This window comes from Cricetulus griseus, chromosome 3 (genome assembly GCF_003668045.3).
Source record: "Cricetulus griseus strain 17A/GY chromosome 3, alternate assembly CriGri-PICRH-1.0, whole genome shotgun sequence".
In the NCBI taxonomy this organism is placed as follows: Eukaryota; Metazoa; Chordata; class Mammalia; order Rodentia; family Cricetidae; genus Cricetulus; species Cricetulus griseus.
Genome location: NC_048596.1, coordinates 141,236,441 through 141,253,385, shown reverse-complemented (window position 1 = coordinate 141,253,385; position 16,945 = coordinate 141,236,441). Strand labels below are relative to the sequence as shown.

Sequence of the window (16,945 nt, the reverse complement as noted above, 5' to 3'; positions counted from 1 at the left end):
ATGGCAGATGGCTAGGAAAGACGGCTCAAAGTGTCTGCATAGAGATCTTATAGGGCAGTGTAAGGGGAGTGTCTAGGGATACACACAGGCTCACGATTGGTGTGCCTCCAGGCTTGAAGGGTTTGCCCTGTGTTTATTGGTCAACTGGTTGTTATGGCCCATAGGCCCTCCCAGGGTGGTTGCTATGCTCTGCAGGTCATTGCTGTACAGTTGTCCATAAAGCACACCCAGAGCCATAAAGCATAAACTTCTGATTGGTTCCTTGCCAAGAGGCAGGCATCTGACCTCCTAGTGACCAAGGCAAGGTCATGGCAAGTATGTGTTTTGGCTGTGATGTCTGCTGAAATGGGGAGCTGGTCCCTTCATTCCTGTCCCTCCTGCTAGGCCTCCCCCATCCTGAGGCATGCCATTGTCTCGGTGGAGGTAGGGTGAGTCTCCTTGCTAGAATCTCCTTTGCCTTTGCTTGGTTGATTTTGCCTCTGGTAACAGCTCTCTTGCACTTAGCTCTTTCCTTCCCTGTCCTGGACCCTGCACATGCGTGACTGCTGATGGAGATGGAGAATCCTAGGCCAGGCCTGTGCTTGCTGAGTATGATGGCAAGTGCCACACAGAGGCTTTTGCTTCTGTGGTTTTAGCACTACATGTGGAAGATGATACAGTGGTCCTTTGCATTTGATGGGTGCCAAGTGTGGAGTGATGGTGGTGGTGTAGAAAAGACTGCAGGCATGACTGCTCCATTATTAGGGGCTTCTGGAAGAGTACAGAGTAGAGACAAAGAGAAAACAGACTAGATATGGCCAGCTCTAGAGAAGTGGAGGGATGGGAGAGAATAGTGGAGATAGTGAGATAGCAAGAGACAGAGACTGGAACAGAACACAGAGAGAAACACCCCCCACCCCCACCCCCCACACAGAGAGAGGAGAGAGAGAGAGACAGAGAGAGAGACAGAGAGAGAGACAGAGAGAGAGAGAGAGAGACAGAGAGAGAGAGAGAATAACAAGAGAGCAAAAGGATAGGGAAAGACAGAAAGCTAGAAAGAGTGCGTGAGTAGGGGGAGGGAATAGAGATGAGAAGTGGTGGAGAAATCCTGTGGTTTATAAGGAGGATGGCTGGCTGAAGGGAAGGGTTGACCTCGCATGGACCTTGAAATGTATAACAGGTACTTGTGATACCCAGGGAGCCAGGAGGCCAGCATAGGCTTTGGTATGCTGATGGACACAACAGGTAGCCATCTGGTCCCTTCTGCCAGAGGTAAAGGGAATGACTCCATTTGGCAGCTGGGAGCCAGTTTCACTAGTTCCTGAGGAATGGTGGCTTTGACTTAACCACCAGAAATCCTTCAATAGTCCAGCTTGAGCTTATTTCTAGACATGGACAGCCCGAAACCTAACAGTGGGGTTGCAGAATGCATATGTTTCTCAGGGCCAGTTAGGTGGACATAGCCAGCTGCCTGTTGCTGCTTTTGGTTTATTTTAGCCTTTGCAGTCAGTGATAAACTGCCTGGGAATTTTCAATTGCTTAATAAAAGATCAGAGCTTAAGAATCTGTCCTTTCTGTCTTCCATCCTCTAAATGCCTGCCTCCCACAGCAGAACCTTCCTCTGGACCAGTTGTGGTTAACCAGAGCCCATGCCCCTGGGTTTCAGATGCTGCTTCCTGGAGCTCTTCCTCTCCAGATTCTGCTGTCCAAGCCCAGGTGTGTGAACACCTCCACCCCCCGTGAACCCACATTCTGCATCTTTTGTCACCAATTTGGCTCCAACTCACTGACTGATCAGTGATATAAGGGACATCAGTTTTCCTGTTTGCAGAGAGTCCTAACTAGAAGCTCCCTCACTCTACTCCGCTGTGGAACCCTCCTCATCCAGAGAAACACATATCAAAGGACCAAAGAGCTGGCAGATACAGCTGCTGTTTTGAAGGACTATCAGTTAGTACAAATGTAGTCATGGAGCTAAAGGCTACTTGGTGAGGTATAGCACCTGCGGGAATTATTCCCTTAGAGCAGTGGTTCTCAATCTTCCTAATGCTGTGGCCTTTAATACAGTTCCTCATGTTGTGGTGACCCCCAACCATAAAATTACTTCATTGCTACTTCACAATTGTAATTTCGATTACAAATTAAGAATTACAATGTAAATTCTGTTAAGAATTACAATGTAAATATCTGATATGCAGATGGTCTTAGGCAACTCTTGTGAAAGAGTCATTCTACCCCAAGGGGTCATGATTTACAGGTTGAGAACCCCTGAGATACAGTGCTAAGGACTGAGAGTTCTTGGACAGTCTCCCTCTGTTTGAAGCCTCTTCTGTTCAAACCCCTTGGGTTGAACAGGAAAGATTTTGTGGCCACTTTTAGGTTTAAAATGTTACTGTTTTTATCCTGGGCTGAATTCAAGTGATGGTAATTTATGCACACAATTTTATAGCTTTTAAAAACGGATTTCTTGGATACGCATCATTGTGTATATTACTATTTAGCCCCAGCGTGAAAGCCATGTTTTGAAGGCTCTCTTGCTCTTCAACATCTTCTTATCCCAGGTTTCTTTCCGGGCCCAACAAGGAGGCACTCAAGCAGCTGTAGCTGTTGGCTGTAATAGCTGGTAAAGGGAAAAACATTCACAGGTGATAAAAGTCAAAGATACTTCACGCAAGCTTTTGCTTTTTGGTTTTCACTTGATGCCATTTTTGTTTTTAGCTTTTTCTTTTCTAAAATGTTCAGAAACAAAATAATATAGAGAGCTGAGCCAGGTCCAGTGGACTGCAATTAGGCTAAATAACACAACGGTTATAGAGATGCATGACTATGTTTCTGCAGAGGGAGGAGATGGATTGAATCCCAGTATGCCATTTTTTGAGAGCTTAATAAGGCTATCCCTAGAGAAATAGGGATGTGAGCAGCGAAGACACAGGCCTCTCCCTTTAGTTTGGCAATGTGGGTTGCAGGCCTTCCTCATGGGTAGGTGATCAATAAGTCTTCTGGCTAGGGAAGGTAACCTTGGAGGGACATAGCAGGGATTATTTCTCTTCTAGCTTTCTTTCATTCTTTTCTTTTCCTTATTTATTTTTGACTCATAGACTGGCAGTCATGTAGCCAGATTTGAATCCACACACTCTGCAAATCACTGTGGTATATTAAGGGGACCAAGATTCTGAGAAAAGGATAATCAGACTGTGTCTTAAACGCACAGGTCAGCAAATTGTCAGTTATAGAAACACTCAGGTAGACGATAACTTAAAAACACAACACGCATTTCTCACAGAAATGTCACAGCCTGGCATGTTTTATTGGTTACAATAACAAAAAGCTTTTTCTATTAGAAGAGGGCCAATGACTATTGGTAGGATGCTCTAGAAACAGATACTCGTGTTTGTAAACTCTGTTACATGTCCTAGCACAATTGCCGTGGTCTAGGGTGACTGGGAGAGTAGTGGTGAGAGGTAGCTTTCGTGGGTGCAGCCTCTGAGCAGACACTTTCCATGATTTGGTTGTAAAACCTATCATTATTGTGTCTTCTCATGCCCCACTGTCACGGTCTGTTTTTTTTACACTGCTCTTGTGTATGTGTGTGGGGGCATGACAGTGAAGTGTGTGGTGTGTGTGTGTGTGTGTGTGTGTGTGTGTGTGTGTGTGTGTGTGTGTGTGTGTGTGTGTGGTAGTCAGAGGTCAACTTGCAGGAGTCAGTTATTTCTGAACATGTGGTTCTGGGAATCAAACTTGGGTCAACAGGTTTGGCAACAAGTGCCCTTACCCTCTGAGCCATCTCACCAGCCTGCATCTGTCAACTGAAGTGATAGCAGACACATTTGAGGAGTGATTTAATGTGGACTGAGATGATGTCTCATGAAGAGCATGACACTGGCAGAGTTTCACACACACTGGATTCATGGTTCTTAGGCACCACAGAAGACATGACATGACATCATCCATCATGACCCACAGTGGCAGCCTGGGCAGCTCCAAATGAGGAAACCTGGCTCTTCATCTGGCTAGAACCAGACACAGACAGATGGGAGCACACTCAAGGCTTTGTGCATGCCAAAATTTGCTTTGACTTCCTTCCATGCATCTAGTGTTCCTTTTAAAAAATACTTACCTTTTTTTTTTTTAACAGTTTGGCTATTTAAAAAAAAGAAACAAAACTCTGAGGGCCAGTGAGATAGCTAGTGGGTAAAGGCAATTGGCACCTGAGAATATAAGCCTGAAAACCTGATTTTTATCCCCAGAAGCCACGTGAATTTGGAAGGAAAGAACTGACTCCAATCTAGAAGGTTGGCCTTCCACACTTGTGCTGTGATACCACCACCCCAAAACACACACACACACACACACACACACACACACACACACACACACACACAGTAATAATAATAATAATAATAGCATAATAATAATAACAACAATAAAACAAGGCACCTTAGATTCTGTAGGTCTGTCCCAGTGTGTAGTTCTTGTACGTTTCTATGACATATAGCTACAATGTCGTTTCTTCTACAGATTCCTGTACTTCTGAACCTGAGCCAGGACCCTGATGTTAGTTTGCCTGCACTGCCACTCATGTATGCCCTGGCCCTCGGTGCCTGCCTGGGAGGTAAGAGGTTTCACTGTGAGAAACCACACTGGCACTGTGGGGCAGACAAAGACAGAGCTGGCAGTTAACAAATCAGAGGGAAATTCAAGAGGAGCCTGATGATTTCCCGATTTTCAATCTTGAACAATCAGAATTCCTCAGTCCCTCTGGGAAGCCTGTCACCTGTCAGCTGTCAGCGTTTGCCATGTCCTTGCATGGCTTGGGTCCTGGAACCCTAGTTAGGAACAGCAAGGAAATGAAGCGATGGTAAAAAACATGGATATACAGAGAAACTGGGATCCAGTGGTCTGGACTATCAGATAAAGAAGTCACAGTACCTGCAAAGCTCAGAGTTTGTTATAACAGTTGGACAGGGAGGCCGGGTTATTTCAGACATCTGCTCGGCGAGACAGGGTTAGCTAATATGGGTAGGAACAGCCTCTGTAGGGAGCAGTCTTCAGACTGTAAACATCCAGGTAGAGAAAGCTATGGTGGACATTTTCTTTATACACTGTTATCATTCACATTCAGATCGAAGGAAAGCTTTGCCACCCCTCCGAGCCCCACCGGGGAAAGCTTTACTGCAGTGTGAGTTTGAGTCAACAACGTATTCACTCATGATTTCACTTGCTCCCTACAACTTCTCACTGATAGTTCAAAACTAGCATGTTCCCACTCTGCACCTCTGTGTACCATTATCTAAATCAGAAGAATCTGCTGCGGACATTCTCTCTCACTCTTCTGCCTTCCTCTCTGAGCTCCACAGCCCAGAAGCAATGCATGGGCGAGAAGGGACGCCACTGAAAAGGAAGAAGGAAGAAGAAAGGTCAAACATGGGAGTTGGGGCTGAAGTCTAAGGAAACGGCAATGTGAGTTAGAGAGTGTCAGATGAAATTGACCCCTGGGTAATACATGAGGGCTTCATATGTAGCCATCTGGAGTGGAGGTCAGCTAGAGTCCTTATATGCAGACAGCTTGATCTCCTGTGGGAACACAGGTGGATTGTGGAGAATCTTACATAAACACAGCAGGTACATTTAACATTTTTTGTTGCTTCCAGGCATGTCCAGATAATCTAACTTTCTGTGTTCTTTGACTTATCTGACTATCAAATTGATAACTTTCTGGTCCATTTATCTGCTCATTTGTGAAGCGGGATTAACATCAGCTAGTGACACATCCACGACTTTAGGAGACAGATAATTTATCTAATGCGGTGATGGAGGCTGAAATCTTATAAAAGTGCAGAATAATTAAAAATTTCCCATCTAAGAAACAGCTCCAGGAAACAACAGCAGAGTCTCTTTCATAGATACATTAAACACCAGCAATGCAAACAAGATCCAAGGACACTTTCCATTTCATCCCTTAAATGGAATTTTTAAAGAGTTCAATAAAAATCAAACATATGAACTACCTGCTATAAATAACCTGGCATTGTGCTCTAGGGTGTGGGGCCAGGCACTCAATATAAGACTATAGCAATGGGTATGTTCATAATGGGTATGTTCTCCCACGGTGGGAGGCCCTGAGCACATGGAGAAAGCCAGAGAGAGATGACAGGTAGGAGAGAGAGCAGTCAGAAAAGGTGGCCTGAGGGAAGGGAGTTTTGAGCTGGAGGTCCTCTGGGTTAGTTCCTGAAGGGTAATCTTGGAGGGGAGTCTCTGGGAGAGACACAATGGACCAATTATAGACTAATACTAGTGTAGGCCAGACAAATGAGCACATCTGGGAAGCAGGTATTCAGCATGACTAAGCAGTAAGGTGTTAAGCACTGAGAACTTTTAAACGTAGTCATTGGAAAGAGCTCGCTCCTGGCACACTAAGCACCGACGGTGCTAGGTTTTAAATGTACACCAGCTCTGCTGGGGCCCCATCTCTGTCTGTCACTGGCTCAGGATTTTTGATTCAAAATACCTAACATAAAATTTGCCCTTTGAACCACACCGAAGGGTTCCATTCAGTGTCACTAGACACATTCACAGCACATGTTCTTCCTAGGTAATTCACACCCTGTTCCCTAGCTCTCTTCATCACTTTAAACTGAAACTGCAAAAGGAAGCAGTGACTTCATTAACCCTGGGTTTAACAATTTTGACAAACACTTAAGTGGAGGACTTGATTGGCTTTGGAAATGTAATTTGCAGTGTGGACTGGGGAGCACTGACCAGATAGTAGGAAGCTAAAACATATTTTACCCACCTGACTCCTTTGGCTTCTTTTTCTGTTGCCGGGATAAAGAACTATGACAAAGGCAACTTAATAGAAGAAACGTTTATTCTTGCTCACAGTCCAAGGTACATTCATCAATCATGGTGGGGAATTAAGGTAACAGGAACTGGCAGTGTGTGCTGGCTAGTTCTTTCTCAATTAGACAAAAGCTAAAGTCATCAGTGAGGAGGGAGGTCACTTGAGAAAATGCCTCCATAAGATCAAGCTGCAGGGAAGCCTGTAGGGAATTTTCTTAATTAGTGATTGCGGGGAGAGGCTGCTGATCATGGGTGGTGTCACCTCTGGGCTGGTGGTCCTGGGATCTATAAGATAGCAAGCTGAGCAAACCACAATGAGCAAGCCAGTAAGCAACATTCCTCCATGGCTTCTGTGTCAGCTCCTGCCTGTTCCTGTCCTGTTTGAGTTCCTGCCTCAACTTCCTTCAATATGGAAGTGTAAGACAAATAAACCCATTCCTCCCTAACTTGCCTGAAGATGGAGGTTTCTGTTCCACCTGGTCTTGCAGCCATTTAGCCCCAAATAAACACACGGGCACTGTATTAATTACTAAACTGTTGGCCAATGGCTTAGGCTTCTTATTGGCTAGCTCTCTCTTAATTATTAACCCATAACTACTAAACTATTTATTTCTACATGACCTTATCTTACCAGAGAAATGCCTGGTGTGTCCTATCTTCATGGTCTCTACATGGCATCTCTCTGGTGGCTTATTTCTGACTTCCTCTCCTCAGCCTTCTCCTGGTCTGGTAGCCCCACCTGCCTGGCTACTGGCCAATCAGTGTTTTATTCATCAACCAATAAGAGAAACATATATTCAGAAGGACATCCTGCATCACTTGCTTTTGGTCATGGTGTTCATCATGGCAGTAGAAACCCTATGACACCATGTCTAGTCAGGTTCCATTGGCAGTCATAAAGCAGAGAAAAACAAGTGCTGCTGCTCAGATCTCCTTTCTACTTACACAGCCCAGGATTCCAGCCAGGGTACAGTGATACCCATAGTGGGTGGGTCTTCCTTCCTTAATTAAAAATCAACACAATCTCCCCCAAACCACACATCTAGAGGCCTGTCACCCAGACAATTTTTGGTTCTGTAAGGTTGACAATTAAGACTAATTATCACATTTGGCAAGGATGCAGAGTCTCATTTGTCAGGTCTCTAGACCCAGAATGAGACCAGGCAGACTGACAGACAGACGGGCATTAGTGTGGATACATCTGAGAATAACATCCCAGGGAGAGGAGGTGGTCTGGGCCAGCAAAACCATGACTTGTGTGTTGCTACTTGTTCCAAACCCTTCAGACGCTCTGTTTCTATGGAAAGCCCTAGACACCCTTAAGCTCCTCCTCTCTGATGTTACTCTGGCATCAGAAGCTAGATTCATGGTCAGGGCTTGCCACTGGTCACCCCTGACACCACGACAAGCTCTCCCTGCCCTTGTTTTCTTCACGAGGACATTGGAACTCTTCTGTCTCTCTGTTTTTATGTTTCTAGTTTCAAAAGCATCATTTCTCCAGCTTCAGAGCAGGGTTATCCACTCACTAACCCTCCGGGCAAAGAGGCTTTTCCCCTACTGTTTATGCACTGATGTCAGACCTGAGCTAACCTGGTGGAGCCTGGGTTGTGCACTTGAATACTGATGACTCCAATTAGGGGGAAAGAAGGGCTCTTGGGCTTGGCTGTGTAAGTCTTTCTTGAACAAAATACTATGTGTGTGTGTGTGTGTGTATGGTGGGGTAGGGTGGGAAGAATAATCTGATGGGATAGCTTTAGTTGTGTTCTTCACCCAGACTGTGAGGACTGGCAGAAGTGCCTGTATGCACAGCATGTCCTTTTGTAGCACGTGCACAAAGAAAACTTATTCAAGAAAATATTTATGTGAATAAAATGCCTGTCAATGAATGAAATCAGGTTATGGCATTGCTTCCCTTGTTGTCTCTAACCCTTTTCATCTGTGGAAAGAATTTTTTAGCTGATGTCTGAGCCTAGATTCCAGAGGTTCACGTCTGAGGCCATCCATGGTCGTTTGCTTTGCTTGTCTTTTTCTCTAAAAGATGTATATTACCTGCTTCCAACAGGGGCCTTTTCAATTGTCCTTATCATCTATAGCACAGTGATAATACTATAGCCATTTACAAACAGATAACTCATTTTCCGGTTGGCAATGTGTTTGTGTTTCCAGACGTTTTCAAAGCATTGACTTTGATGATGACCGTAATCATCATGTCACAGCCTTTGAACAGAAGAAAGAGCAGAGGTCAGCTTCCAAGATGAGCTTTGTTGTTACTTTATTCTTTTAATTCTGACTCCAGGTAACGGGACACTGATTGGAGCGTCTGCAAACGTTGTTTGTGCAGGAATTGCCGAGCAGCATGGGTATGGATTCTCTTTCATGGAATTTTTCAGGTACTTTAAATATTAAGCAATAGTCATTTAAAATATCTCTAAGTATCAGATTCTTAAACCAATTTAGTAAAAAATATGCCAATGCATGCTAGATATTCATGATTTGGTGATTGGAGACTTTGGGATAGGTGATATCAGCTCACATCAAGGCACATTTGTTACTAAGATTAGTTTCATCAATGACTACAAAATGTTTGTATGCTTGCTGGATGCTTCATGATTTTACATTCTGAAATTCTTAGTGAGAACCAACCATCGTGCATAGAAAAAAGATGCTAGTGAGGACTTGGGAATAATACTGATAACTAGGGCCATGCTAATCACACTGAAGGCAGCCTGGAAATGGGTGTTTCATGTGCAAGCACTTCACAGGAGGACTTTACAGAGATGGACCCAGGGTTCATTTTCTGCTCTTGGTTGCCTGCATGCCTCTGTTTCCAGGGCCTGAGTACACTTCTCAAGCAGAGATGGGAAAGGAGTGGGAGCAGTGGAAGAAATGGTCCTACCAAAATGATCTATATTTGGTGTTGAGTCATGAAACGGCAACTTGGTATATGCACAGTAATGGGCTTCTGCCAAACCTTATGTGAAAAATTCTAACATATGTTTGGCTAAGTGGTAGAGAGACTATGGCTCTTGGAGACAGCCACCCCTACCTTAGAAGCTTGTTCCTCCAAAATGATATGCTTGCCCAGGTCTGAGCTTGGACAAGAGCCCTGGATGCCACCCCTACTTGAGGATTCGTGGGAAGCTGTCTTTGCAGGACTGCAGTTGGAACCTGCAAACTTGCCTGGTTTGTACCTGAGAGGGGGAGTATGGATTGAGAAAGGCTAGGTAAAGGCATTAAGAGGACAGAGACACAGGACAGAGTCTGGAGGGCAAATTCAGTTAATACTGAATACCCCTAGTTTGTTCCTTAACATTCTTAAGTACCCAACCAAAAGTGGGGACAATGGCAGAAGATTTCTATTACCATGTATAGGGAGCAAACAGACTTACTTCCCTTAATCCTCCAGGTATTTGGTAGCCAAACATGCCATCTGGCCTTCTGGGTCAAGAGTAAACAAACATGGGTCCAAGTCTGTTGTTATTTAGATAAGACATCTGCTACCAAGGTTGAAACATTCTGCGATAGCCAAGTATTCAGACCTTTAGGTCTAATGACAGTTTTAAACTCTGATCTTGAGGCAAGATGAAGCAAACCCATCTTTATGGACCCCAACAAGGACTAAGAGTGGTGTGTCTTAGTCTATGCAATATGCAAGGCTCTCTGGAGGACCAGATAAGCTTGCAGAATATGTACTGAGCAGTGAAATGATGGTTAGCTGCAGAGTGGAGAGTCTCAGAACCCAGTAACTGCTCTGCCTATGACATGGATGCCTCTCAAGTTCAAATCTGTCACAGAAGTCCTAGAAGATTCCCGGAGAGTCACTGATATCCAGCTCATATTGGAAGGCAAAAGAAGCTGGAGTTTGATGTCCACAGTGACTAGCTACAGATATACTTGCTTAGAAAGAAGTGAAGGTAGGGTAGCAGGCAACTTCTTTTTCTTTGGGGCCTTTATATGAGCACTAGGGTCAAGCCACTTCAAGGGGTGGACCCCCCTCCCTTCAGGAAATTCTCTTTGGAATTGCTCTCACGGACATATCCTGAGCTGTTACTCTTACGCAATTGTAAATCTAGTCAAGTTGATGATGAAGTTCAATGACATTTCCTAAGTCCTCTAGATTATGATAATGACAGTCATAACTATTCCTAAGATGATATGGATATCCCCTTTACAACTGAGAATTCACTAATTCTTTCCACAGAATACATGACAAAGTCTTTTGAGGAATACTTACTCTTTGTAGAGCCCATAACTTAAATAGGATAACAGATTTAACAATACTGAAATACTGATAGCTAATGTTATGTTACATGGTAAAAGAATAGAAGGGAAAGAAAGCCATGGATATTTACTTAATACACACACACACACACACACACACACACACACACACACACACACACACACACCATACTCTTTTTAAAACTTTCTTTTATTTTATGTGTATGAGTATTTTGCCTGCATGTGTGTGTGGGCAGCACATCCATGCCTAGTACTTAGGGAGGTCAGCATAGGACACTGGATCTCCTGGAACTGGCACAATAGATTCTTGTGAGTGTTGGAAATTGATCCTGGGTCTTCTGCAAGAACAAGTACTCTTAAGCACTGAGCCATCTCTCCATCCCTACACATTCTTTTTTTAAATGAAAGTTTCTCATTTATTTTACATACCAACGAGTTTCCCCTCCCTCCTCCCATCTATCCCCACCATCCACTCCTTCTCATAAAGGAGCAGGCCTCCCATGGGAGTCAACAAAACATTCCATATCACCTTAAGGCAGAACTAAGCTCCTCCCCTCCATCAAAGCTGGGTAAGGCATCCCTGCATGGGGAATGGGTTCCAAAAAGTCAGCTCATGTGCCAGGGACAGGTCCTGATCCCACTGCTAGGGGCCCCACAAACAGACCAAGCTACACAACTGCTACCCACATGCAGAGAGCCTAGATCAGTCCCATGCAGTCTCCCTAGCTGTCAGTCCAGAGTTTCTGGGCTCCCATTAGCTCAGGTCATGTGGGTTTCCTGTCATGATCTTGAGAAACACTTAAAGAATTGTTCAATATATCAGGGAAATGCAAATCAAAAGACTCCAAGAAACCATCATATACATGTCAGAATGGCCAAGATCAAAGGTAGAAACATTTTTTTTCTTTTTTAATACCATTTTTAATTTAAATTAAAAACAAACCTGCTTCACATGTCAATCCCAGCTCCCTTACCCTCCCCTTCTTCCCTGCCCCCCACCCTATCTTCCCTCTCCCTATCTTCCCTCTGCTCCCCAGGGAGGGTGAGACCATCCATGAGGGATCCCCAAAGTCTGTCACATCATCCAGGGCAGGGCATAGACCCTCCCCCATGTGTCTAGGTTGAGAGACCATCCCTCCACATGGAATGGGCTCCCAAAGTCCATTCGTATGCCAGGGATAAGTACTGATTTACTACCAGAGGCCCTATAGAGTGTCGAGGCCTCCTCACTGACACCCACGTTCAGGGGATCTGGATGAGTCCCACGCTGGCCTCCTAGCCATCATTTTGTGGTCCATGAGTTCCCCCTTGTTCAGGTCAGCTGTTTCTGTGGGGTTTACCAAGACCGGTCTTGACTCCTTTGCTCATCACTCCTCCCTCTCTGCAACTGGATTCTAGGAGTTCAGCTCAGTGTTTAGCTGTGGGTGTCTGCTTCTGCTTCCATCAGCCACTGGATGAAGGCTCTAGGATGGCATATAAGGTAGTCAACAATCTCATCATCGGGGGAGAGCATTTAAAGTAGCTTCTCCACTATTGCTGAGATTGCCAGTTGGTGTCATCCTTTTAGATCTCTGGAAATCTCTTTAGTGCCAGATCTCTCCTCAAATCTATAATGGCTCCCTTTATTGTGTTATCTCTCATCCTGTTCTCCTCTATTCTTCCCCCTACACAACCTTCCTGCTCCCTTATGTCCTCTCACCCCTCCTCGTCCCCCCTTCTCTTTCTCCTAACTCCCTCTCCCCTCTCCTGCGCTCCAAATTTTCTCAGGAGATCCTGTCCCCTTCCCCTTCTCTGGGGTACCATGCATGTCTCTCTTAGGGTACTCCCTGTTTCCCGGCTTCTCTGGCGGTGTGGATTGTAGGCTGGCTTTCCCCTGCTCCATGTCTAAAATCCATATATGAGTAATTACATACCATGTACAAACACATTTTTAACAAAACAGAAAATAAACACTCACAGCATTTACGTTCCTTTATCATGTTGTTTGGATCGGGTTGTATTTTTCATTGACTTTAACCACAAGGTGCAGTAATACTAAGTGATACCCTGTAAATTGCTTGTACTCCCTATATACTCTTACTTATGTTGTGTGATAGAAGTCCAGTTTCCCACAAGTCAGCTGAATCAGTCACACCTGCCATTATTATAACTCCTACTTTATCTTGCTGACTAAAGGACATGAAGGATCCAAAGTAACCATAGGGAAGTCTTCCCATATCATGCTTCCTTCTAAGAATCATGTCTTCTAGGCCAGCAGAGTAAAAGGTTTCTGGAGTAAGAAATAACAATTTTGCTAGAGAATGACTATATTCATGGCCATGTCATCATGCAAAAACCGGGCAGTCCAAATTCAAAACTCTCTATAATATTTAAGTTCCAATACTTCTAAAGTCTAAAGTTCCTTCTGGGATTAAAAAGAAACTCTTAGCTAAGAGTCTGTGTAAAACCAAAAGATCAGTTATGTACTTCTGACATATAACAGCACAGAATAAATAATCTGATTTCAAAAGGAAGCGGCATGATGATAGCAAGGAAACAATGGACCAAAACAAGACAGAAACCCATCCTAGAAACAGCCCCAGGCCTGGTATCTAGAACTCTGGATGGCATGATTCATGCTCTGCCTACCTTGGTTAGTTTGGCCCCTTCAGCTCTGTTCCTGTGGCTTCACTCTTGGGCCAGGCAATTCATTGCCTTCAGCCTTCCTTTGTGAATGCCATACATTTCTGGAATCTCAGATCACTTGGAATGATGGTTGAAACTTAGTCTTCAAGTTTATCGTGTCTCCTTTCAGGAAACTCAGCCCTTTTGTACATTCCCTTACCTCACAGCCTTCTGAAACCTTGGATTTGAAGTTTTATAACACATGTCCTTCCCTCTTGGATGCTTACAAAGTCAGCGTGATGTGAGTGATGATTTCAAGTTCTGTTGACACTAGTGACATTATGGGTCTCTTCCTATCAGAGCTTCTGTGGTCCTGAGGGCTGAGGCAGCTGAACCTGGACCAAAATTCTTCTGGGTAGTTGTTTGCAAGCAGGGAACCCTCTTAGTAGCATTCTCACCTCAGGCCCCTTTCCAATGAGTTTTCATTGTCACAGTGTGGCCTTTGATGGGGCAACTTGTCTGTTCTCCCAGTGCAGAGCTTGAGGTCATCCTTAAAAGGTGATAATCTTCTTAACATTACAGCTCTTTTGTCAGAACCTTGTTTGAGGCTTCATACTTAAGTTCCTTTCATTACCAAACTGCACACTTTCCTATCTATCTGTCCGTCTGTCTGTTTTTTGCTCTACTTTTGCATTAATTGTGAACCTGGCTAAGGTCAGTGAGAGGCAGTCCCCAAAGGTTATCCTGTCTTGAAATGTTCTCTAGCAAGCAAATTAATCCATTACATTGAAAATTGACTTCATTAAATTTTTTAACAAGTGGGAAAAATACAGTCAGATGATCTGCTACAATATTACACAAAGGACCTGCAGTATGACTTCTAGCAGAGTCCTTTCCCCCTGAAATCTCATGAGCACTGTTATTAGTATCTGTGCTTCTATCAGCATTCTTCTACATTCCCAACAGAACAATCTACTAAAATCTGCTCATAGCATTCTGGAGCATCTCTAGGCCACAGCTCCAAACTCTTGCACATTATCCCACACCCATGTCCCCCAGAACAACAAACCACCTATATGATTTATTAGATTAGTTTACACACTAGGCCTTGGTTATCCAACAATATCCACTCACACACTAGAGAGGCACAGTACATACTAGTTACTCAGCTCACGAAGCTGAATAATTTATTCACTCCAATCCAATGACTAAAGCCCACATGTTCTCTGGGTAACCACTAGTGTTTAGCCCGCACCAGAAGACTGATGCCAGCAGAGGACCACAGCATCATTGATGGATACATCTGCTCTGAAAGATGTAAGGCAGGTGCGTATGTGCTGCTTCTTCTGCCGACCTCCTTACATATTGACAAGTTTGGAAAGCTTTGCCCACTGTGAGGTCAATTTTCCCTCCCCAGTTTATCCTATCTGGAAATGTGGTTATGGTCATACCTAGAGGTGTATTTCTTAGGTCATTCTAGCAATCAAGACTGACTACCACAGTCCATTTTCTATTGCGGTATCACAATATGATAAATACTTAAGACTGGGCCATTTGCAAAGAATAAAGGTTTGTTAGCTCAGAATTCTGGAGGCTGAGCATCTAAGCCATTGGCTGTTGCATCTTCTTGGCATCTTGTGCAAGGACTGCTTGTACATAATAACATGGAGAAGGGCATCACGAGATGAGACAGAGCGAGTGTGCCAGAAAGCATTTGTTAGCTTTGTATAACAAAGCTATTCCCTCAATAGCCCATCAATTTATTAATGCATGAGATCATTCCATTCATGAGAGTGGACTCCATGTGACTCAGTCACCTCCCAGGGATATCACCTCCAAACAGCCTCTTAACATATGAATTTGCAGATTTAAATTTCCACCAAGGAAATCTTGAGGGATATAGTCCAAAAGTAGTTAGTTGTCCCCATATGAAAAAGAATGATAATTTTGGGGAGACTTACTATGTTAGACTTTTTTTTCCAGTTTATGAAGAACTAGTAATATTGTAAATTTTGCTGAGACATTAGCTTGAATGGCACTTGTGGGAGTCTGAGATGTGGGAAAGAGACAGTGAGCTGGTGTTCAAGCCAGCATAGGTGCTAACTGTACATTTTCCTGCTGGACTCTGGGCGCATTGCCAATCCTGCTGCTAGGGAGCAAAGTGCAAAAATTTAATGCTTGACCAGTTTATTCCTGTTCAGACTGGCTCTGATGACATGACAGGGTTGGCTTCTGTCCTGGGTCTCTGAAGACACTACTTTATCACCTCTCTTTTCATGTGCATGTTAGTTTCTGTTCCTGTTGCTGTGATGAAATTCCCTGACAAAAGCATCTTAAGGGAGAAAGGTTTACTTCAGGTCACTGTTCAAGGACAGAGTCTCTCATGGGGGAATCCTGTTATTGGGAGCTCAAGGCATGTAGATGTAGTGTGCAGTAATTAGGGGGCAGTTAGGGTGGACACTGCTCAGTTACTTTTCTCTTTTCCTTTTTTGTGTGACAGAACCATATATTTCTCTAAAGAATTTCCATTATTTCCCCCTTCATTCTCCTTTATGTTCCTTCCCCTCTCCTTTAAAGCCATTCTTCCCAATATGTCCATCTACTACTTTCATGAATTTGTTTTGTGTGTGACTCACTTAGTTTAATTTGAATATCTTGTCTGAGCTAGTGTATTTACTGGAGTTTAATTTATCGATAGTGATAACACCAAAGAAGATGACACCCCTTCCTGAACAACCTTTAACTGCCAATAGCCCCTCAAGGAGGATGAAACCTTAGGGACCCCTACCCATCTATGAAGACATGTTGAAGGGCCTTGTCACATGCAGGTCTTATGCAGATAACCCAGCTGCAGTGACTTCATGAAGTGCGACTGCCATGCCATGTTCAGAAGATGTCTTTTTGCTCCATGCCTTTCCGTCCTGTGCTTTTATATGCTTTCCATCCCTACTTCCATAATTTTCCTTGAGCAGTGTGTGTATGTGTGTATGTGTGTGTGTGTGTGTGTGTGTGTGTGTGTGTGTGTGAGAGAGAGAGAGAGAGAGAGAGAGAGAGAGACAGAGAGAGACAGAGAGAGACAGAGACAGAGACAGAGAGAGACACACAGAGAGAGACACACAGAGAGAGACACACAAAGAGAGAGACAGAGAGACAAAGACAGACAGAGACAGAGAGACAGAGACAGAGAGACAGAGAGACAGAGACAGAGAGACAGAGAGAGCCATCTTATCTCTTTTTTATTATTTTATTACTTCTAGTTAGGGAACAAGCTTATTTCATG

At 44.0% G+C, this 16,945-nt stretch overlaps 1 protein-coding gene across 1 annotated transcript in view; it reads left to right on the top strand.

The window, feature by feature from the left end:
• The window catches only part of Oca2 (OCA2 melanosomal transmembrane protein), a 282,759-nt gene that overhangs the window by 164,630 nt on the left and 101,184 nt on the right, over positions 1-16,945 (top strand). Inside the window, exons 21-22 of the mRNA XM_027404737.2 lie at positions 4,498-4,591; positions 9,116-9,209. Coding sequence (XP_027260538.1) covers positions 4,498-4,591; positions 9,116-9,209 — 188 coding nt within the window. The remainder of the gene's footprint in view (positions 1-4,497; positions 4,592-9,115; positions 9,210-16,945) is intronic.